This window comes from Equus caballus, chromosome 11 (genome assembly GCF_041296265.1).
Source record: "Equus caballus isolate H_3958 breed thoroughbred chromosome 11, TB-T2T, whole genome shotgun sequence".
Classification (NCBI taxonomy): Eukaryota; Metazoa; Chordata; class Mammalia; order Perissodactyla; family Equidae; genus Equus; species Equus caballus.
The window spans coordinates 34,018,758-34,043,025 of record NC_091694.1 but is presented as its reverse complement, the minus strand read 5'-3'; the positions used below and the strand labels follow the sequence as shown (position 1 = coordinate 34,043,025).

The 24,268-nt window shown below is 40.4% G+C and overlaps 1 protein-coding gene across 9 annotated transcripts; it reads left to right on the top strand.

Annotated features, from left to right (window-relative positions):
• The first annotated feature begins 54 nt into the window (after positions 1 to 54).
• On the top strand, positions 55 to 24,268 carry TUBD1 (tubulin delta 1). Of its 9 annotated transcripts, XM_023652930.2 has the most exons (10): positions 165 to 305; positions 505 to 657; positions 1,137 to 1,352; positions 2,901 to 3,048; positions 3,877 to 4,093; positions 5,101 to 5,332; positions 11,106 to 11,270; positions 19,994 to 20,134; positions 21,742 to 21,925; positions 23,541 to 24,268. In XM_023652930.2, exons 3-10 carry the CDS (start codon positions 1,181 to 1,183, stop codon positions 23,641 to 23,643), a joined length of 1,362 nt encoding a protein of 453 aa, XP_023508698.1. In that variant the 5' UTR covers positions 165 to 305; positions 505 to 657; positions 1,137 to 1,180; the 3' UTR covers positions 23,644 to 24,268. The 9 variants fall into 9 exon arrangements, with proteins under 9 accessions (XP_003362461.1, XP_014597074.1, XP_070083630.1 ...); XM_005597536.4 differs by lacking the exon at positions 505 to 657 and having other exon boundaries at positions 105 to 305; XM_070227528.1 differs by lacking the exons at positions 505 to 657; positions 3,877 to 4,093 and adding an exon at positions 4,139 to 4,188.

Genomic DNA, 24,268 nt, shown 5'->3' with positions numbered 1-24,268 from the left:
CGGCAGTAACATGCGCAGAACCCCAGCCGAAGCCGCTCTTGGAAGCTAGATCATGCGCATTTTCAGCTGCAGCTTTTGATGGACAGTGAGCATGCGTACCATCTGTGAAGTTGATAAATTGAATTTGAACATGCGTAATTAACCTTTCTGAATAGGAAAAAAAAATACACAGAACTCTTCGTTTGTGGAACATGCGCATTCGTTCTCTGTAGCTTTTTTAGTGTTGAAAGTGAGCATGCGCATAATGAGAGGGTTGTCCCTTCGACATTTGAACAAGACGGAAACCGCTGGTCCTGGTGCTGTCAGTGAGTGGGGTTAATGGGGCGCTCCTGGAGCTGGTGGGGAGAGGGAGCGTCTTGGCTTTGCTATGTATTATTTCAGTGGCCTTGCGAAAGTCACATAATTTTTCAGAGCCTCAGTTTCCTTATCTGTAAAATGAGAATAATGATAGCTGTTTTGCAGGGTTGCTTGAAAATTGGCTCACAAGCCACTGTTCTTTTCCAGTGCTGCACAGACGTGGTGTGCGGTCTTTATCAAAAATTGTCTCTTTTCATTGCTAAAAATAGTGAAGACTTGCTCTGGTATTTCATGTGGTCTTCTTTGTCCAAGCTTCGTCTTCCTCGCTGTCCTACCCGAGCTAAACACCTAGTCTTTGTTGTAAGTGTTACTGTAGTTACCAGCCCGGAAAGGTGATTGGTGGAGGGAGAAAGTCATTATTTAGAAGAGAGAGAAATAATGCTGATTAAATGTAGAATTGTTGAGCGAACTTCTGCGTTCTATGTGTCCCAGTGGTGTGAAGTGTATACTACGAATTCCTTCAACCAACATTCATTTTTTTGTTTAAGTGCATGCTTAAGAAAATAACGATTACAAATCAGATTTTGGAAACTATTGAGCTGTGTATCAATGGATTTGGGTACAGTAAATTCCAAATCCCAAAACCATAGAAACAGAACAACTTCCCTGAATGCTTGGCTCCTTAGTCAACATAGCTATTTCATCTGTAAAACCATATACATACATGGCATTTTAAAATTACGTTTTTTATTGATGTACAGTAACACATAGGGCATTTTATTTGTTCTTTATTTATTAGTAATGTAGTAGTTCTGAAAGCCTATATTTTTCTATTACAGGTTGCTCACTGTTTTGAGGAAATAGGCCTAGTTTGTGTCTCAGCATGTCAATAGTAACAGTGCAACTTGGTCAGTGTGGCAATCAGATTGGTTTCGAAGTGTTTGATGCTTTATTTATTGACTCACACTGTCCCCAGAGACTCTCCTCTAAAAGAGAGAATGAAGCATATCAAGCATCCTGCAAAGAAAGATTCTTTAGTGAGGAGGAAAATGGAGGTATGTGTGGTCCTCAGTCCTCTCCTCTGCTCTGACATGACCGACCTCCTCAAGGCCAGACCCTCCACAGTGTCTGAACCTCACCCCTTCCCGTCTTACTGGAGAACGCTCTCCACCCTTTGTTTCTGTGTTAAGAACCTTTGCCTCTCCTGTGGCATCTTCCCTTCAGCTGGTGAGAATGCTCAGAGCTTACCAGTCTAAAACCAAACAAATAAAACTTGTCTCTTGACTGTAGCTTTTTTCTTCTTTCCTGTCTCTTTGCCTTCTCATCCAGGATTCGCAAAGGAGAACCCTCTTTAACCAATATAATTCTGCTTCTTCCCTACAACACCACTGAAGCTGCTATAAGAAAAGTCTGCAGTGGTCTCGCAATTACCAGATTCATTGACTGTTTTTCTTTTCTTAATTCACTTAACTTCTTTACTGGATTTGATAACAGTAACTATAAAACTCCCTCCTTGAAATTCCTTCTCCTTCATCTCTGAACTTTTCTTCTCCACTGGTTGCATCTTAGGCTGTCCTCAGAGCAGTTCTCTGTGGGCAATTTTAGTCACTCTCATAATTTGCTTCATTTTTACACGAGTGACTCTCAAATCTCTTTCGGGCTGCACGCTGATTACTGGACATCTCCACCCGTATCTGCCATGTGCCTCTGAAACTCCATATCTCCATACCCAAGGGCTCCTTAAAACTTAGGCTCTTATTGCCCCAAACAGTCAAACATCAAAATCTGCTTAAGTTACCTCCTACATATCTCTTGAGACTGTTCTCCCCTTTCCATCTTCATTGTCATTACCTTAGTTCTAGCTTTTATCCTCTCTCACCTGGACTGTTTCAGGATACTCCTTCTGAGTTTCCCTGCCTAGACTGTTGTGTCTGTCACATCTGTCCTCTACACTGCTGTGTTAAAAAAGGCATCTGACTATTCCCTCCCTGCTTGAACATTTTCACTGGTTTTGCATTGCCTAAAAGACCAATTTTAAGCTTTTTAGTATTGCATCCAAGGACTTCCAAGATCTGAGCCCTGCCTGCTTTCCATCCGCATCCACCCCCTTCTTCCCATCTTCTTCTTCAACATTCCTGAGCTGCTTGTTATGCCCCTGGTATTTTGTACCCCTGAATATGCTACTCCATTGGTATGGCTTTGTCATGGGTCATATCACATCATACTGTGATTGAGTGTTGATGTGTTTTGTCTAACCCACTGGTCGTTCTAGGACTGAATTGATGCTGTTTTAATCTCTGTATTCCCAACACAGTACATGGTATATTGTGAGCATCAACAGATATTTGTAGACCTGACCCAATGATCATTTTAGCCCACATCGATTCATCCTGCCTAGCAGAATGTTAGCCGTTATGAGCCATCTCCATATACCTGCTGTTGCCTACCTTGATTTCTAAGCAGTAAAGCGCTATGACAGATCTTTCTATCCTCAACCTTTGGGTTGTTTGGGGGGGCGGTTTTTGGACCTAGAAGTTTATGCTCTGAGTTAACCTAAATCAGACATATGAAATATTTATCTTTTGATTTTTTTCCCTCTCTAGTTCCAATTGCCCGGGCTGTACTTGTTGACATGGAACCTAAAGTTATCAATCAAACACTATCAAAGGCTGCCCAGTCTGGCCGATGGAAATATGGCCAGCATTCAAGCTTCTGTCAAAAACAAGGTTCGGGAAACAACTGGGCGTATGGGTAAGAATAATTCCTCATGATTTTCACTTTAGATAAAGCTACACAGTCGATCAACAGACAGTGTAATTACAGCGGCACAGTTGATATACCAAGCACATAATTGCAAAATTGCTGTTTTAAAATTTAAAGTATGACTTCACCCAAGAGAAACTCTCATTCTTTTCACGTAGGTGTGTGCTCAGGTCCAGGTAGTGATGAAACCAGGGATCTCTTGCAGCAGCGTTTTCCACTTCTTCACTGTCATTCTGTCAACTAACTTATTTATCAGATAATACAATATCTTTATCTGGCAGGTATTCCAGCTAATAGGGAATACAACAAGGCAGTAGTATTTCCTGGGGTTCTTTGGAAAATTCCAGTACCTAGGGCTCACTTCCAGAAATTCTGATTTAATTGGTTTGGGATGAAACCTGGATGTTGAGATTTTTTCAAAACTTCCCTAGGTGATTCTAATGTGCAGCAAAGTTTGAGAATCACTGCTTTAGGAGTATTATTATGAATATTGAATATTGTACCATAAATTTCCAAAACTGTCTGGTAATTGAAGTCTCTGGCTAAGTCTCCATTTTATGGGAATGACTTATAAAAGAGAATTTTCTGTACCCAGTAAATTCACTCTCCTAGCAGTCCTATTCACTTGTTAAGTACATTTAACAAGTTAACTTGTGTATTTCAATTTTTGTCCATCAGGGTACCTGTGCCTTTCATGAGAGTTAGTTCATTCCCATAGGTTTAAAAAGGCTTCTCTATCCTATATCATTCTCTCTGCATTGCATCTCTTCGGTTAAATTGAAAGGTATTTGTATTTGTTTCTTTTGCATTGCCTAGTTACTCTGTTCATGGACCCAGGCATGAAGAATCTATAAGGAACCTAATCCAGAAGGAAGTGGAGAAATGTGACTCTTTGAGTGGTTTTTTTATCATAATGAGTATGGCTGGGGGCACAGGATCAGGGCTAGGAGCCTTCGTTACACAGAATTTACAAGATCAGTACTCAAACTCTTTGAAAATGAATCAGATTATATGGCCTTATGGAACTGGTGAGGTATGGAATATTAATTGAAAATTTTCTATTTTGTATTCTTTGCAGTTGAAATAAATGTAGATGAAAGATTGATCTTACCCTTTGGAAACCTTAAGGTACTGCTCTAGGAGTGATTATACACTATAGTACTTTCATGAACAATTTGTTTAACTTTGCTTAAACATTTCCAAATAAATGAGATATCCTTGTTTTTAAAAATTCCAAAGAAAGGGCCGGCCCTGTGGCCTAGTGGTTAAGTTCGGTGTGCTCCACTTTGGCCGCCTGGGTTGGGTTCCCCAGGCATGGACATTTGCCACTTGGCGGCGGCCATGCTATGGCAGTGACCCACATACAAAATAGAGGAATATTGGCACAGGTGTTAGCAACAGTCTTCCTTGGGAAAAAAAAAAAAAAACAACACAGAGAGAGAAAGATTGCCACCAGATGTTAACTCAGGGCAAATCTTCATCAGCAAAAAAAAAAATCCTAAGAAGACAATTGTGCATCTTCTCTCAGAAACCCATTCCTATGTTAGTCCCTCTGGCTACAGTATGTAAGCAGGGACCTTGACCTCATGTTGGAATTCATGGTGCCATTGCCAACCTTAAAAGAATTTTCATTTCTTTTCATTGAGAGGAAATTTCTATACAGGCCAGTTTCCTGTTGATCTGCCTAGTAGGGGAAATGATAAAACAGAGGTGAGATAAGTCACTATAGGAAATGATGTAGGAGGAAAGCGTGATGGTAGTAGTCACCGTTTACTGAGCCCTTTCGATATGCAGGCTGTTCTAAGGGCTTTACTTGCATTCTGTCATTAATCTTTACAACGCTAGGAGGCTGGGGTAATAATTATCCCCATTTTAAAAGCGAGGTAACTGAGGCATAGAGAGATTAAATAACTTGTCCAAGATCATATAGCTAAAAAGTGACAGAGTCAGGATTTGAACCTAGGCAGGATGCCTTTAGAATCTACCCTCTTAACTGCTATTCTCTCCTACCTTTCTTCTCTCTGACCTTTTTGTCTCCAGGTTATTGTTCAGAACTACAACTCCATTTTGACTCTTTCTCACTTGTACCGATCTTCAGACGCCCTCCTTGTTCATGAGAATGATGCTGTTCATAAGATCTGTGCGAAACTGATGAATATCAAGCAGATCTCCTTCAGTGATATAAATCAGGTCCTCGCACATCAGCTGGGAAGTGTGTTCCAGCCTACTTATTCTGCGGAAGGCTCGTTTCACTACAGAAGAAATCCATTAGGTATTTGTCCCCCTGTATGTTCTGGGTAGGAAAGTCTTATGTTCTGAATGCCTCAAATTATTCTTCACTTGCTCCTCCCCTCTGCCTGAAGGTCTCCCTCATCTCAAAAACCTTCCTAGGAGCCAGCCCGGTGGCGTAGCAGTTAAGTTGCATGTTCCACTTTGGTGGCCTGGGGTTCGCTGGTTCAGATCCCAGGTGCAGACGTGGCACCGTTTGGCAAGCCATGCTGTGGTAGGCATCCCACATATAAAGTAGAGGAAGATGAGCACAGGTGTTAGCTCAGGGCCAGTCTTCCTCAGCAAAAAGAGGAGGATTGGCAGCAGATGTTAGCTCAGGGCTAATCTTCCTAAAAAGAAAACAAAAAGCCCTTCCTAAAGAGCTACTTAGCTCTCCAAACTGTCTTATTGAGAAGTTACTAAATTTCTTAAAAGAGTGATGGACACCCACTGACTCCATTCTTCAGGATCCTTTCTCCTCTTTTTTTTTTTTTGTTTTTACAACTTGGAGATATAATTCACATACAGGTCACCCATTTAAAGTATACAATTCAATGTTTTTTAGCATATTCACAAAGTTTTACAACCACCATTTTTATCACCTCATGAAGAAACCCACCATTGTTTTTTCAGTTTGTTCTTCAAGTGGTGCCTTATCCGTTCGAATAGTCTAGATGCAAATGACTGTGCTCTTCACCCCCCTAATCTTAATCTCTTTCTCAAATAGTTGCCTATCCCAGTGTTCTTACTTGCCTTCTGCTTCTTCAAATTTATCATGTTCTGAGTGGATTCATCATTTTTCCCCCCCTGCTTTCTCTCCCCTTCCCCTCTTCCTCAATCCTGTCACCTGGATTTCTCCCACTGTCCTCGTATCTCATCAGTATGTCAGACCTGTTGATGCCACTCTGCCATCTGTCTGCATTCTTCCCCTACTTCTTGATCTCTCTGACACTGGTTCAGGGTGTCAGTATCTCTCAATTAATATTGAGTGCTCTCCTTGAGTACAAAGTAAACTAGCCTCTTTCTATTCCCCTTCTCTCTCTCTCTCTCTCTTTTTTTGGCGTAAAAACATAAGCTTATGTCTACATGGACATTCCTGTCTTAAGTGGTCATAATCCAGCTTTCTTTCCTGTTGCCTGCCTCTTCCCCCTACAGTCCATCTTGCACACTGACCCCGAATGAGCCTCCCCAACGGACAGATCTAATCCTTGTACTCTCTTATGATCATTCTGTGGCTCATGCATTGCCTGCCAGATTGGTCAGCACTCCCTAGCCTGGCCTCCACATTATTTCCTGAACCCAGCTCTCTAGCTTCATCACCTACTCCCACCTCTGCATGGATCCCCACCTACTTTTCATCCTGTCTCTACTGTTTTTCGTCGACCTGGTACTTTCCTGCCATAGTCCCTTTGCTCAATGTTCCCTCTCCTTAGAAATCCCTCCTTCCTCCCTTCTTCACCTCTATTGAAACCTTATCCTGCAGGGTCCAATTCAAGTGATAGCTTTTTCCAGAAAGCTTTCCTACTGAGGCTTTTCCCTAAAAGTAGCTCTGTTTTGTGTGAACTCCTGTGGCATTCTCTATCTCTTTTATGTAACTTAACGTTTTTTGCCTTTATTGTTTCTTTGAGTGTGTTCACTTATCTTTAAAAGTAATACACATATACTCATTTATTCAAGGAGTACAAAAGAATATGCAAGCAAAAATCAGTCTTCCTTCCACCCCTTCCCAGATGCTACCACTTAACTAGCACCATGTGTTTCCTTAGAGCAGGATTGTGTCATGTGCATGTTTTGTAGTCCCCACTAATTTGAAGCTGCCTTGCAGACATGTGTCTTGTTAATTTCTGTGCTTTACACAGTACTTGCCATAATGCACATCTGTTCATTCAACCAATATTTATTGACTTCCTGCTGTGTGCCAGAAACTATGCTAAATGTTGGGGATTCAGTGGGGAGCCAACACAGATATTCACAGTGTTCACTGTGAAAGAGAGACATTAAACAAATAGTGACACCAAGACTGTATAATTAAAAACTGAGTTAAATGCTCTGAAAGAAAGGAGTACAGTTCCAAGAGACTGTGTCATGAATAAACCAGACTTAGGCTGAAGAGGCAGAGAAGGCTGCCCTGAGGAAATAACACTTGAGCCAAGAGCTGGATGAGGACTTAGAGTTGACTAAGCAAGGAGAGGGAGAAGAGAATAGCACGTGCAGATGGAACAGCATGTTCAAAGGCCCTCTGGCAGAAGGAAGCATAGCACATCAAGGATACAGAGAAATACAGTGTCACGGGAACACAGAGAATGGTTTAGGGGATGAGTGAAATCTGAGGCTAGAATGGTGAGCAGGGGAAGACTTTGTAGGTCCTTGTAAGCCATTGAAAGGCCTTCCTCGTTAAGCTTAGAACGGGGGAAAGCCACTGAAGGATTTTAAGCAGGTTGGTGACATAATCACTTTTACTGTTGAAAGGATCCACTGGACCGCCTATGGAGAGCTGATTGCAGGTTGAGTCTGCAGGCTGGTCCAGTCATTCCCTGGGAAGATCATGATGGCTTGAACTCACTGAACTGCACTGAGAAGATAAAGGCAGTTAGTTAGATGGGAGCTCCCTTGACTCCCACCCCTACATCTACAAACTTGACTGTGTTGAGCCCACACACTGCGCTGAGCCCACTTTACCTTGTCACAGTGGGAGAAGTGTCCTATCACAAGCCAACCTCTCACTTGGGTTCTGGGTCCCGTCCCCTCTCCCTTCTCAGGGACTTAATTCCTCACTCATCTCTCGTCCTTCCACACCATTGGCTTGTGCCTGTTTCCTGGGTTACTTCCAATACAACTGCTCTATGGCATCTCTCACACTGAAAAAACCCTCCCTTGACATCACCTCTAGTGATTGTCCCTTTTCTCTATTCTTTAGAACAAACCTTCTCGAAGGGAGGGTCTGTTCTTGCTGTCCTCATTACTTCCCTGCTCCCTCTATCAAGTATATTCTCCTGACCATTTCTCTTTTCATCTTTCAAGTTTCAGTCAGTTACCTCCTTAAAATAGCCTTCCGTGATTATCCTATTTGAGGAGTAAGTGCCTATAGTATCATCCGGTTTGTTTCCTTCCCAACATTTACCACTCTGACATTGTTTTGTTCATTTATTATCTTTTTTATTCTTTGTTTCTAACCACTAGAATAGAAGCTCCATGAAGGCAAGGCCTTGTCTGTCTTGTTTACTACTATGCCCCTATCCTCAGAGCTGCGCCCGTCATATAGTAGGTCCTTGCTAAATGGGACTAAACAAATGGGGACAGAGTACAGAGGATGGATTTGAGAGAGACTGGGGAGTGGGGTAAAAGGGACAGGACTAAGTGCTGGATTGGATGTGAAAAATGAGAAAAAGGGAGGTGTAGAGCATAATTCACGGGGCCCTGTTTTGTCAACAGTGTAGGTGGTGGTGCTGTTAGCTGAGGCTGGAGACACTAAAACAGGCTCTGGTTTGTAGGGCACAGTAGGGGGCAGAGAAAGAGGTGAGTCTGAGATATGTTGAGCCTTAGGTGCCTTTGCCATATCTTAGTGGAGATGTCATGTGGGCAGTTATCCAGAGGACAGCTTACCTGGTCTTCCCACTGCCACCTTTGCCAACCACAGCCTCTCCTTAAGTACAGCAGCCAGACTGAACTCTGGCTTTACCGTGTTTAAAAGGTTAATTCAGGGCCAGCCTGGTGGCGCAGCGGTTAAGTTTTCACGTTCCGCTTCAGCGGCCCGGGGTTCCCAGGTTCAGATCCCGGGTGTGGACCTGGCACCACTTGGCAAGCCATGCTGTGGCAGGCATCCCATGTATAAAGTAGAGGAAGATGGGCGCGGATGTTAGCACAGGGCCAGTCTTCCTCAGCAAAAAGAGGAGGATTGGCAGCAGATGTTAGCTCAGGGCTAATCTTTCTCAAAAAAAAAAAAGTTTAATTCAGATCTTGTTATTCTTCTACTGAAAACTTTCCAGAGGTTTCCCATCTCACTCAGAGTTAAAGCCAAAGTCCTTGCAGTCACATATAAGGTTTTGCTCTACCTGGCCTCCCATTACTTTCCTCATCTTGTATCCTACTGCTCTCTTCTTCTCCTTCTCTTCTTCCAGACACATGGCCTCCACGCTGTTCCTCAGATGTGCCTGTTGTGCCCCAGAGTCTCTGCACTAAATGACCTCAGATATCCAGGTGGCTCCACTAAGTTGTTAGAGGAGATGTCATCTTCTCAACAAAGCATCAGCATCAGTGGGCTTCAGCGTTCGGGGATTATGAATTCCAACGGTCCCAGTCTGCCATGTGGGATGACTTTCTATAGCTGTGCTCTGACAGGCACAGAATGTGAGGAGTAGGGCTGATCCGAGATTGGATTTTCGCCAGAAAGATTTGATGAAGAGACTCAGGGGCAAGGAGCTGGATAAGGAGGGAAGTGAAGAAGGGGAAACTGATGGATTGAGAAGGCAGGAGTCCATGGATTAGAGTCTGCCTTAGTCAACTGAGGCTGCTATAACAAAAATACCATAGACTGGGTGGCTTATAAATAACATAAATTTACTTCTCATAGTTCTAGAGGCTGGAAAGTCCAAGATCAGGACGCCAGTAGATTCAGTGTCTGGTGAGAGCCTACTTCCTGGTTTCATAGATGGCCACCTTCTTACTGTGTCCTCACATGGCAGAAAGGGCTAGGGAGCTCTTTGGGGTCTCTTTTACTAGGGCACAGTCCCATTCATGAGGGCTCTACCCTCATGACCTGATCACCTCCCAAAGGCCCCACCTCCTAACACCATCACCTTGGGGGTTGGGATTTCAATATATGAATTTTGGAGGGACACAAACCTTCAGTCAATAACAGGGTCTTGACAAGGCCCAAGAAGGTGAAGATGAGAGTAGTTGAACAAAAAAGCTGGAGGGGAAAGCAAATTGTGACAATTAATAATTCGTGTATTAGTGCTTAGGAATTATTTGCTAACTATTATTTGTTTCGTCATGCTATGTAATCGGATTCAGCTGTAGATGTTTTACAGAAAAAAATTCTTATGTTTAGAGGAAACTACACTAGCCATAAGATCATTTGTAGAGCATTTTCTAGATGTTTATGTCAAAATTTGTTCTTTTCATTAGGACATAGGATATGAGTTTGCACTCAATGTTATAAGATTTACATTTAATGTTATGGTAATGTATTTTCTCACTCTTCTAGGTATTTTCTGTAAATATATAAAGCAGCTCTGAATGCAAAGCAATTAGCCTTTTCTCCTTAATTCTGTTTCAGTATAAATACAAAGTGTATTCCTCTCTTCAGGAATTACCAATCCTGTCTTCTTTCCTAGTAGAGTTTGATGCTAATAGGTTCTAATTATCATTTAGCCAGGTAAAATAAATCTAGGAAAATAGACCTAGGAAAATTTCTAAAGGAATATTGACACAGAATGACAATAAAAGCATATTAGATCACATGCCTTCTTTGTTTTCCTGGGGTTTAGCTAAATATTTCATTCACATTTCCAGCTACTTAGCTTCTAAACTGTTGTTTCCTTTTTGGCAAAATGTGTTTTCTCATTCATGCTAAAATAGGTGCCAAAATGAAGCAAATATGTGGTCTGTAATAGAGTTCACTGTGAAATTTTATTTACATTTTAGAGTTTAAGCAATTCTGGCTTTGGAGGAGAAAATACATTTGGCACCCAAAACCATGAAATCGTGGTTGCATAGAGGCCAATGGGAGCAATGTGGAATTTTAAAATTTAGTTCAGATTTTTTTTTCTTTGCAGGAGACTTAATGGAGAATTTAGTTCCCCATCCTGAATTCAAGATGCTGGGTGTTCGTAACATTCCTCAAATGTCTGAGAACTCACTGGCATACAGCACGTTTACTTGGGCTGGCCTCCTCAAGCATTTGAGACAGATGCTCATTTCTAATGCGAAAATGGAAGAAGGTAAAGGGTATTTTAAAAATAAGCAGGCCGCAAGCTGAGAAAAATGCTGAACTGGAGTTCTCAATATAAACTGGCTTGGGCCAGTTGAAATAATGGTGCCTTCTTCTGGCCAGGGAGGCTCCTGCAGAAACTCACCAGGACATCCCAGGAGGGCTTCTTAATCACACAGTTTCATTTCCCAAAAAAATTTCAGATGAATGTGACATTTATTTTTATTTTATTTTATTTTTATAAAGTAATATATGAACATGGTTTTTAAAAAATCAAGCACATGGGCCAGCCTGGTGGCACAGTGGTTAAGTTCGCACGTTCCACTTCTTGGCGGCCCAGGGTTCACCAGTTGGGATCCCGGGTGCTGACCTATGCACCACTTGGCAAGCCATGCTGAGGCAGGCATCCCACATAAAAAGTAAAGGAAGATGGGCATGGATGTTAGCTCAGGGCCAGTCTTCCTCAGCAAAAAGAGGAGGATTGGTGGCAGATGTTAGCTCAGGGCTAATCTTCCTCAAAAAAAAAAAAGAAAGAAATAAAGAAAGAAATCAAGTACATAGTCAAAATTCCTTTAAATGTATACTTAAACCTGTACATTGCATTGTGTGTAAATTATATCTCATATTTTTTGAAAGTCAAGTAATTGTCCAGTATGAATTTATAAGGAGGAAAAGATCAGTCCTCTGTCCTACACTTCCCCACTGACCAGCTGAAACTACTTTCAGTGTTTTTAGCTGTTTCTTCTAGAATTTGCCCACATATTTCTAAATATCTTGCTTATACTGTTTGTTTTATTTTCCAAGTTTAGATATTATAGGTTGCCGCCTTTTTTTTTTTTAAGATTTTATTTTTCCTTTTTCTCCCCAAAGCCCCCCAGTACGTAGTTGTATATTTTAGTTGTGGGTCCTTCTAATTGTGGCATGTGGGACGCTGCCTCAGCATGGCCTGATGAGTGGTGCCATGTCCACACCCAGGATTTGAACTGGCGAAACCCTGGGCCGCCGAAATGGAGTGCGCAAACTCAACCACATGGCCACAGGGCCGGCCCCATCAGTTTCCTTCTTAATATGAAACTTGAGGATTGAATCTTCTTACCCTTCCCTCTACACACACACACGTCATCTCCCTTCTTTCTCCCAATACTTTTGGTTTAGATCAGTTTTCAGTGTTTGCATTACTTTCACTATATAAATATTATTCACAGTTGAACCATGTACCAAATATACAGATTACATTTTATTTGATGTACAGTTTATTTTCTCCTCCTACAGTTAATAATTATATTTATTTGGTTGATATTCTATGTACCTATCACTAATCTATCCCTAAATTTTTCCATAAAAATCAATCCCTTCTCAACACGTTCAAACCCATCGGTAATCTGTTACTTTCTTATCTGCTTAGAGATGTCCCTTTAGGAGGGCTTCATCCTCCTGTTCAATCTGCACTGGTTGCTCTCCAGGCTTGATAAGCAGCCAGCATTGGCATCTCTGCCTCATTCTGTATTGTATCCCCTGATTCCTAGATTTCAGATGTTCCTGTTTTTCGGTTTATTCTCTCGTATTGATAGACTCTATCCTCCAGGAGCTTCCTAAGAAAGAGTACAGGGGAGGGAAAAATTTTAAGGCTGCAGATGTCATTCTTCTGCCCTTACATTTAATTGATAGTTTGGCCAAGTATAGGATTTGAGGTTGGGAATCACTTGTACCTGAAGTATTCACGTATTTCAAAGTATTTCGACAGCACTGCTCTGTTATCTTCCAGCTTCCGGTGTTGCTGTTGAGAAGTCCCACATCAATCTGATGTCTATTCCTGTTTTCTTGTCTCTTGAATCTTTTAGGATTTTCTCTGTCTCTAGCATTCTGGAATTCCTTAGTGTGGATCTTTCATTTCTCTTAGTAGAATATAAGATTTCTGAAGACAGGGATTTTTATCTGTTTTGTTTACTGCTGTGTCTTCAGAGCCTGAAACAGTGGCCCAGCATGTCATGTGGCTGAGGCCCGAGCCTCACTGGTTGGGAACCTCCTAGAATGGAGGGGGTTCTCCCCCTGCTGCAGGGAGTGGGCAGGCCTCTCACTGCTCCCATACAGATTTTTAACTAATTCTCCCGTTTTTCCCTCTTTTGAAAGTGCCTGGGCCGGCCCGATGGCACAGCGGTTAAGTTCGAACATTCCGCTTCTTGGTGGCCCAGGGTTTGCCGGTTTGGATCGTGGGTGTGGACATGGCACCGCTTGGCAAAAGCCGTGCTGTGATAGGCGTCCCACGTATAAAGTAGAGGAAGATGGGCACAGATGTTAGCTCAGGGCCAGTCTTCCTCAGAAAAAAGAGGAGGATTGGCGGTAGTTAACTCAGGGCTTATCTACCTGCTTCCAGGACCTTCACCATGGGCAGAAGCTTCAGCTTTCCCTAGTTGCTAAGTCAGTAACCACTGCTGGTTTTTCTTTCTTTCTTTTTTTTTTTGGCTTTCATGCTTCCAAAATTTTGTTGCCTTTATCTTCTCTCCCATTCCCTTTTTTCTTGTTTATGCTTTTAACAAATCCTTGTACTGTCTTGTTAGTGAGATTTGGGGAAAGAGTGGCAGTAAACTGGTGTGTTCCGTTTGTCATGTTTAATTGGAAATCACTACTGTGTATTATTTTAGTAGCATATATTTTACCCTAAATTACAATAACTTAGGTTTCAATACTATGAAAGTGGATTTCCTCTTCATTTACTTATAATACCTTATTGATTTTAGATTATAGTGCCTGAGGTTTGGAGATAAGTAGAAAGTTCACATCTTCAAGTAGTGCTGCCCAAATTTTTTGGCTATAGTACTTGTTTTTCTAGCAATACCTGTTAATGTCTCAAGGAACACAATGTTCCTCAGGGTTGTGTAAGACTTGCTGCTCTGAGCTCTCTTAGGTCAATAAACTGCAGTTTTCTTAGTCATTTTCCCATGCAGGACTTAAGAGTGTCAACCTTCTTCACAGTTATTGATAGAGCTTTGAACATATAAATATTTTCATATATATTAATATATGAATAATATATATGAGTAAATATATTTATATCACTAACCAGGTTGAAGGATATAGTTTTAAAACTCTTCGTATGTTATCAGACTGCTCTGTATGAAGATTGCCCCCATTAATACTGCCGTCAGCAATGTGTCTATTTCCACATATCCTAGCAACAGGAAGAATGAGTGATCCAAGAGGGAGCCAGGCAGAAGTTTCAGTGTCTTTTATGACCTAGCTTTGGAAGTCACACACCGTCATTTTTGCACCATCCTTTTGGTTGTTAAGATCAGCCCTATCCCATGTGAGAGGGGACCATACAAAGGTCTGAATACCAGAAGACAAGGATCATTGGGGTTCATCTTGGAGGCTGGCTAACACTCTCTGCCCTCTGTACCCTAATGTATCATGTCTTCCCGTATACAGAATGTACTTAACCCCTCTCCAGGTCCCCAAAAGTTTTTCCGCATTAGCACGTCAGCCTAAAGTCCAGAATCTTTCATCTGAAAGCAGGTCCAGGTGTGAATTTACGCTCCTCAGGTGGGATTTCTTGAGTATAGCTCTTTGTATGATCCCCCTCACTCCCAACAGACCGTGGGGGAACAGGCACAAGATAACTGGTAGACACTCTATTTCAAAAAGGGGGAGATGGAAGGCACACAGGAGTCGTTGGTCCATAACAATTCAGCAGGGCACGTGCTGGCAGTTTCTTGGTTCAAATCTAAGGCCTAAGAATAATTTTCCATGGCTTTTGGCTTGGTCCTCTGAACCAAGGTAAATTATAATTTTAGTTGTTTATTTGTTTTTGAAACATTTTATTTTAAAGTTTTATTTTATTAGTTGATTTATTTTTACTATTTTGGATTAATTTATGCAAGTGAGAACTAGAGAGAGTCAGAGTTCTGAGGGTGTGAATAAACAGACTTTTAAAAGATAAAATTGGCATCACATTATATGAATTTTTTCTACAATTTTTCTTCAGCATAACAATATTTTGTGGCCTTCTTTCCAATTCAATACGTTTAGACATGCCTTATTCTTTCTAATAGCTACATCGTTTTCTACTCTATATGTGCCATAATTTATTTTGTGCACATAGATTAAAAAATTAGGTAATTCTATAAAACTGGTTGTTAAAACTTACCAGTCTGTAACCCTCCTCTGTTTTCTCCTTCCCAGAGGCAACCATTTTTCTTTTTTTTTTTTTTAATATTTTATTTTTCGTTTTTCTCCCAAAGCCCCCCAGTACAAAGTTGTATATTTTTAGTTGTGAGTCCTTCTAGTTGTGGCATCTGGGACGCCGCCTCAGCATTGCCTGATGAGTGGTGCCATGTCCGCGCCCAGGACTTGAACCGGCAAAACCCTGGGCGGCCGAAGCAGAGCATGTGAACTTAACCACTCGGCCACGGGGCCAGCCCCTGGGCAACCATTTTTCAAAGTTCTTTGCTGGGTTTTTTTTGTTGTTTTTTTTTTTACCGTTTTTATCTATTCATTGCCATTGATTGATTTTTCAATTATTTAGGTATTACCTACTTACTTCCGATGTGGAAGGTTAGGATTTAGCTTTTTTCCCACACTGGCCCCTAAGCCCAACAAACACCTTTCTGTCTCCCCATCCTTCTGATGGAGCAGTGTCGTCCCTGGGTTAAAGCAGTATTCAGCTGTGTGTTATCACGACCAAGTAAGTGCTGTTCACAGCTGAGCCATAGTCATGCCCTGTGATTTACTTTTCCCTTTCCTGTATAATTTTTTATTTTCTTTGGAATTAATAATTGCTTCATTTTCTTGTTTGCTTGGTTTTTCTGTGTACCTGTCAATTATTCAACTGTATTTCTTTGCTTGTTTAAATTTTTATGATATATTCAAGTATTCTATCAGTTTATCATTGTCATCTTCTTGGAGAAATCTCTCCTAGAGCCTTTTGACCTGCCTCACTCGAGGTTTTTTTTGCCCTCTACAGCCCGTGTGCATTTGTCATCCTGGGCATTCTCTCTTCCTATCTCCTGTGTTGGATATTCTGCTCAGAGGGTTTAGACAAACCCCAGTAATCTGGGGGAAGTGGAGGGAGGGGTCGTAGCTTTCCTGGTTTTCACTAGATCTCTCTGGTTTCAGTATGTACTCTGCTCTGCCTTCAGTATGTACTTCTGCCTCGTGTTCTCCAGACCAGAGACCCTCAATCATATCCTCTCCTGAAAATAAACCTTTAGTTTTCTGCTAGGGTGGGGAAGAGGCGGTCATCACGGTAAACAGACAAGTTTAGCAACATTCCTTAAGCAGGAGTCAAAGGTAGATGTGCTCTACATGATTGCAAAACCAGTTTAAAAGCCGATGACTTGGTGTTTTCACAGATTCCTTGAAGGAAAGCTGCATCACCGATGTGCTGGAGGCACAGAGGACAGTAGTGTGTGAAAAACGTGGGCATCATTAATGCTGAGTCAAAAAATGATAAAGTCACTGAATGCGAATACCTTTTAGGAAAACCTTAACCAGTTTATTTTGTTATATACTTTATGTCTGCTCAAGAATGATGCATGATTTTTAAAAATATACACGTAATTTACTCTAAAAGAACTCTTTCAATAAGTATAAAATTGGGGCCCTGCCCGGTGGCTTAGTGGTTAAGTTTGCCACTCCCCTTCAGTGGCCCAGGGTTTCGCTGGTTCGGATCCTGGGTGTGGACGTGGCGCCCCTCATCAGGCCATGCTGAGGCGGTGTCCCGCATAGCACAACCGGAGGCACTCACAACTAGAATATACGACTATGTACTGGGGGCTTTGGGGAGAAGAAGAAGAAAAAAGATCGGCAACAGATGTTAGCTCAGGTGCCAATCTGTAAAAAAAAAAAATTAAGTAAATATAAAATTTAATCGTCTAAGTAAATAATTTGACAACTTTTTTTCTTGTGATAAATGGTGTCTTAGATGAAGGGAATATATTATTATGGATCTGGACCCCTTTTTTGTGACAAAGATTGCAAGTATTTTTGTCCATCATTTTTGTCTTTTGTATGTTATTTTTCACCATATGGAAGTTTTACATTTTCATGTGAGCAAACCTGTAAATCTTCCTTTATAGATTGTGAGTCTCACCTACCCCCAAAATAGAAAAATATTCTTTATTATTTCCTAGTATTTTTTGTAGTTTTCTTTTGAGGAAAATCAGCCCTGAGCTAACATCTGCTGCCAATCCTCCTCTTTTTGCTGAGGAAGACTGGCCCTGAGCTAACATCTGTGCCCATCTTCCTCTACTTTATACGTGGGACACCTGCCACAGCGTGGCTTGAGGAGCGGTGCCATGTCCGCACCTGGGATCCGAACCGGCAAACCCCGGGCTGCCAAAGCAGAACATGCGAACTTAACCTCTCCGCCACTGGGCTGGCCCTATTTTTTGTAGTTTTATTTTTAATATTTAAATTTTAACCCATCTGGGGTTTATTTCTATTTTAGTTATTTTATTTTTTTTAGATTGGCACCTGAGCTAACATCTGTTGCCAATCTCTTTTTTTTTCTTTTCTTCTTCTTCTCCCCAAAGCCCCCCAGTACATAGTTGTATATTGTAGTTGTGGTCCTTCTGGTTGTGCCATGTGGGACGCTGCCTCAGCATGGCCTGATGAGCGGTGCCATGTCGTTGCCCAGGATTCGAACCTGCGAAACCCTGGGCCTCTGAACCGGAGTGTGCGAACCCAACCACTCAGCCATAGGACTGGCCCCTATTTTTATTTTTGATAATGCCTTTTTTGTTACTTACTTCCCTTCTCATAAATTTTATTTGCTTAACTTTTCCCTTTTCATTTTTGAACATTTTTTGGACGTTTTTGAGCAGAATGATGAATTATCTAACAAGTTCAGCTTTGACAGCATGTCATAAGTTTTAAATAAGTTTACTGAGGTATAATTTACATACCGTATACTTCACCTATTATAAGAGTACAATTCAATGATTTTCAGTAAATTTACAGAGTTGTGCAACCATTATCACAATCCAGTTTTAGAACATTTTCATTACTCCAAAAAAGTTCCCCGTGTCCATTTGCAGTCAATCAATCCCCATTTTTACTCCTAGCCCCAAATAACCACTGATGTGCTTTCTGTTTGCCTATTTTGCACATTTCGTATAAATGAAATTATATAATGTATAGAATTTGTGTCGTATTTCTTTCACTTTACATAATGTTTTTGAGGTTCATCCATAGTGTAGTATATATATCAGTACTTCATTCCTTTGTATTGCTGAATAGTATTCCATTGAATGGATATACCACATTTTGGTTATTTGTCCAGCAGTTGATGGACATTTAGTTTGTTTTCACTTTGTGGCTATTATGAGTAATGCTGCTATGAACATTTGTGTACGAGTCTTTGTGTGGACGTGTTTTCAGTCTCTTGAGTATATACCTAGGAATGGCATTGCTGGGTCAAAGGATAACTATATTTAACCTTTTAAAAAACTGCTAAACTCTTTTCCAAAGTGGCTACACCATTTTACATTCTCACAAGCAGTTGAAGAATTTTAGTTTTTCCACATCCTTGCCAACGTCGGATATTGTTAGTCTTTTTGATTATAGACATTCTAATAGGTGTGAATTGGTGTCTCCTTGTGTTTTCAATTTGCATTTTCTTAATGACAATGATGTTGAGCATCTTTTCATGTGCTTATTAGCCATTTGTTGCTCTTCTTTGGTGAAATTTCTATTCAAACATCTTCCCAATTTTTAAATTGGCTTGTTTGTCTTACTATTATTGAGTTCAGCATGCCAAAATTTTTTATTTGTTGTATTTCTATTTTTGCTGAAAATCAATCTGTTACTGTGCACTGAGTTTTATCTCTACCCTATGTATAATGTAAGAATATTTTCTTAATATTTCAATATGCTAGTCAATTTTCAGTCTTATTTTGTTTTATATTTCTACATCCCTTAACATTTTTGTATTTTTAAGTTCTTGCTTTTTTAAGTGTATAGTTCTGTGAATTTTGACAAACTTATACAGTGTGTAACCACCACCACAATTGAGATTGAATATTTCCATCATCCCAGAAAGTTCCCTCCTACCCCTTTGTAGGTGGTTTCTTCCCTCCACCCCCTAGCCCCTAGGAGCCACTGATCTGAATTTTGCTCCCGTTTACCTTTTCCAGTGTCCTATAAATGGAATCATACAGATATCTTTTTAATAACTAAGATTCTATTTTTCCTTTTTCTCCCCAAAGCCCTCCAGTACATAGTTGTATATTTTTAGTTGTGGGTCCTTCTAGTTGTGGCATGTGGGACACCACCTCAGCATGACTTGGTGAGCGGTGCCATGTCCTTGCCCAGGATCTGAACTGGCGAAACCCCAGGCCACCGAAGCAGAGCACATGAACTCAATCACCCTGTCATGGGGCCGGCCCCAGATATAATCTTTTGAGTCAAGTTTGTTTCACTTAGCATAATGCTTTTGAGATTTATCCATGTTGTTATGTGTATCAATAATTTCTGTTTATTGCTGAATAGAAATTCCATTGTATGTACCTACCACCGTGCTTTAATATTTGATGAAGAATTATTTCATGCGTTTCTCACGACTGAGTAGTTGGAATGACCTTAGGTCAACCAAATAAGGATTTTTAAACTTTTCTCAGAAAAAAAACAACTTTTACTTATCAAATAAAAATTTATGTAAAATACACATACCATAATACATTTTTCTCTTTTTGTTCAAAGCCATTTATAAAATCTCTTACTTTCTGCTTTTGGTAGGTATTGACTGGCAGATACGGCCTCCTTTACCAGGACTGCCCAGTCTTAGTAAAATGTCTCTCAACAAGGAGCTTCATTTTAACACTTCCATTGCTAACTTACTCATCCTTCGTGGGAAAGATGTGCACAGTGCAGATCTGGGTAAGCAGAAGTTAAGGTAAAAATTATGATGTACGTTTTGCACATGTATGTGGTACACATGTTTAAAAAAATGTCCTTGGGTTTATTCTTAGAGAAATGGAAATAATAACTATGTGTTTTTGTAGCAAAATGTAACAATTGTATCAGTTAATATGTGACTGAACACCCAAATAGAATGGTTTAAACGAGATAGAGGTTTAATTCTTTCATCCTGAATCTGGTTATTCTGTTGTCCTCACCTTGTGGCTTCCTCCTTATCGTCTAAAACATCTGTTTGAGCTTCAGCCATCAAATCACATAGGAATGAGCAAAGAAGGGCAAGCTTCCTCCTCTTAGGACGCACACCACACTTGTGTTTGTATCCCTGACTAGGACTGAGTCATGGGCCACACCTAGCTGCAAGGATGGCTGTGAACACAGTTAAAATCTGGGGCTTCAGGGCTGGCCCCGTGGCCAAGTGGTTAAGTTCACGCACCCCACTTTTGTGGCCCAGCGTTTCGCTAGTTCGGATCCTGGGGGCGGACATGACACCGCTTGCCAGGCCATGCTGAGGCGGCGTCCCACGTGGCACAAACAGAAGGACCTACAACTAGAATATACAACTATGTACTGGGGGGCTTTGGGAAGAAGAAGAAGAAAAAAAAGAAGATTGGCAATGAGTGTTAGCTCAGGTGCCAATCTTTAGAGAAAAAAAAATTGGGGGGTTCTGTTACTAAAGAAGAAGGGGAGAATGGGTGTTGAGGAACAACTAGTGGTCTCTGTGACAGCATTTTGTTAAAAATTTCAGGAAGTTGTAAGAGCAGTACTCTGATTAGCTTTTTGTTTCTGTGGTAAGTCTCTAGGTTTATATTGTCCTTATTTGATGCTTTCAGCAGTATCAAATTGGCTGCTTCTAGCTGTTATATAAAGAAAACCTGGAATACCCCTTAGATAAAAACTAGTAATAATTAAAAAGAGATTGTTTCAAGTCAATCAGATGGTACGCCTTCTTCATATTCTTCATTTTAGATTTTAAAGTAAGAGAATTATTAAATGGATATATAAAGTAATCTACCTTGCAAAAATTTACACACAGCAAATGACACAGGTGCGTAGAGATGTTCTTGCAAAGATACTCATTGCACATTCTTTCACACTAACAAAAATGTGGAAACAACCTAAATGCCCGACAGTAGGAAATGTGTTAAATAAATTATGGTATATTCATATAAAGAGACTTTAAATATGAGTGATACTTATTGACATGGAAAAGAGGTTCACAACATATTGGTGAATGAAAAATGCTGATTACAGAAGAGCATGTATATAAAATTATATACACCAGAGGGTCAGCAAAATGTTCATAGTCATTATCTCTAGGTGGTGGCATTTCAGCTATTCAGTTGACTTTTACATTTTCTCCTTAATACTTTTCTGAATGGTGTGAACTATTACTTTTTTTAATGATGACTGTGGTTCATTTATCCAAAAGCAATATAAAGCCAGCTTTAAAAGGCAAAACAAAAGGAGATTTCTGGTGAAATGGATAAGAAAATATCTGTTTATTAATTTGTTTCCAAAATTAATGATTTATCATGTAAACAGTGGCTTATGTTGTTTTACTCTAGAGGGATTTAAAGATCCAGCTCTCTATACTTCCTGGCTAGAGCCTGTTAATGCTTTCAATGTCTGGAGAACCCAGCGAGCCTTTAGCAAGTATGAGAAGTCTGCAGCACTGGTCAGCAATAGCCAGTTCTTAGTAAAACCACTTGATATGATTGTGGGCAAAGCATGGAACATGTTTGCTTCAAAGTAAGTAAAAAATAAATCTACAAACCTTTCTAATCTTAGGCAGATAAGATAATGTTAAAACACCAGGCAGGACCTGGAGTGTCTTAGTCTGTTTGGGCTCCTCTGACAAAAATAGCATAGACTGGGTAGCTTATAAAAAAACAAATTTATTTCTCACAGTTCTGGAGGCTGAGAAGTCCGAGATTAAGGTGCTGGCAGACTTGATGTCTGGTGACCTGTTTCCTGGTTCATAGATGATGGCTTTTTGCTGTGTCCTCAGATGGCAGAAGGGGCAAAGGAGCTTTCATGGGTCTCTTTTAATATATAATAACGCACTAATATAATAAGGGCACTAATCTCATTCATGAGGGCTCCACCCTCATGAATACCCTCATGATCATGAAATCACCTCCCAAAGGCCTCACCTCCTAATACCATCACCTTAGGGGGTAGGATTTCAGCATAGGAATTTTGGAGGAACACAAACATTCAATCTGTTGCATGGAATAAGCATGGCTCCCACTTTGTAGGTGTGAGACTTTGGACATATTACTTCAGGCTTCATTTCCCTATCTGTGCAATGGGTCCAAACTGAGAGGATATGTGGTGAGGATTAAATGAGATAATCATGTAAAAATACCTAGTACAGTGCCTGACTAGTGAGTGCTCAATAATTGTTCAGTATTATTATTATTAGACTAAATGAATAGTTTCTAAATGAAATGAAATGAAAGTAGAAATTTTATTATAAGGCAGGGACGATAAGATAGTTTTCCAAAATAAGATCCTTGGAAGAATGGAAGACATCCTGATCTTGCTCAGTAAGAAATATTGCAAGTTCAACTCCACTGGATACTAAGAAATGTCTACTAGATACTAAGAAATGTGTTCTCAGGTTTCTTGACCTCTGCCACAGTTACTTAATATTAAAGCAGAATTCCTCAAATGACTGGACAAGGCCTCTCTGTGATGAGCTGGAGTTGCCGAGGCCCCCTCCTGCACGCGGCCGTTGCATACACCCTCACTCCGCAGGGCTTGGAACTCTCTGTCCCTTTCTGGTATCGTTCTCTTCCCACTCTCATTAATTGGTAGCAGCCATTGTTACATCAGTTTAATTCATATCTGCCCTTGATATTCTTTTTCACATGATTTTTCCTGCCTCAGAACGTTTTGGGGGTGGGGAGTGTGAAGAGGACCACCTGGCATAACTGCAGATTAAACGTCGGAAAGACACGTAGGGGGCTTCGCTCCACTCCTGGAACTGGGTTAACGTGTTCCCACCGTTCCAAGCCTGAGATAAAACGTCTCAGGCACTTTTTAGAGTTTACATTGACTCCACTTATCTCCTGTAGGGTGTTGAGTACGTGCTGGGTGGACAACCGAATCTGAACGTGCTGCTTTCTCCTGTGTGCTTCTTATTGTCACTCTCTTGGACACTAAAAAGACAGGGAGCTTGCATAAACTTTGAAAATTTGCTACTCTTTGCAGTAAACATGAAAACAAATGTAAGACTTTGAAGAGATTCTGCAATCTTCAAATGTTCATGAGCTAGGAGAGGCCTATTTATTGTTTGATTTTAAGAGTTATTCATTTGCCTGAGATTTTTTTATTTTACATTTTCTGTTTCTTTCACCAGAGCCTACGTTCATCAGTACACAAAATTTGGAATTGAAGAAGAGGACTTTTTGGACAGTTTCGCATTGTTAGAACAGGTCGTTGCCAGTTATTGCACTCTCTGATCTTGAAAAAAGGGGCAAAAGTACCTTAAGTCATGTTTGGACTGAAATATTTTCAATAGTACTTTCTCTGTAAGGTTTTCAAAGTTCTATCTGTTAAAGTAACAAAGTTGAATGCTGATTCCTTCTTCATACTATACCCACAGAAAAGCAGGAAAACCTTATAAATGGAGAATAGCATGTTTTCAATGAAAACATCTATTTGGTCTTTTCATTTGTAAGAAAAAAAAATTGGTGGTTCTATAAAGAACTTGGGACACAGTTTGCTGAGATGTTGGATCTCTGGGACTATCCAAAAAAGGGAATATTCTGTTTTGTCCCCTTGTTCCTAAATCTTCCCTCTTTATTCCAAAAAAGATTCACTAAATATGAGCTTAACTTTCATAGCACAATTTTAAGCTCAGAAATTGCACTACTGTATTTAAATATATTAATCTTTGAAGTGAATGCTTTGAACCACAAGAGGGAGCTGTTGTCAAATGCTACAGTGTGAACATCTATTGTGAATATTTTATTCTATAATAGGGTAAGATTTTCCACTTTAAACAGCCTTTTAAAAATAAATGTCAGGATTCTGTTAATAAATGTATATCATACTTAAACACAAAAGTAAATAAGTAAATGTTTA

Bases quoted from the DNA above. Each gene is read 5' to 3' on its own strand.
- TUBD1 (XM_005597536.4), top strand. From the start codon at position 1,181: ATGTCAATAGTAACAGTGCAACTTGGTCAGTGTGGCAATCAGATTGGT. The intron at 3,049-3,876 runs GTAAGAATAATT...TGCATTGCCTAG, and splicing joins GGAAACAACTGGGCGTATGG to TTACTCTGTTCATGGACCCA. The intron at 4,094-5,100 runs GTATGGAATATT...TTTTGTCTCCAG, and splicing joins GGCCTTATGGAACTGGTGAG to GTTATTGTTCAGAACTACAA.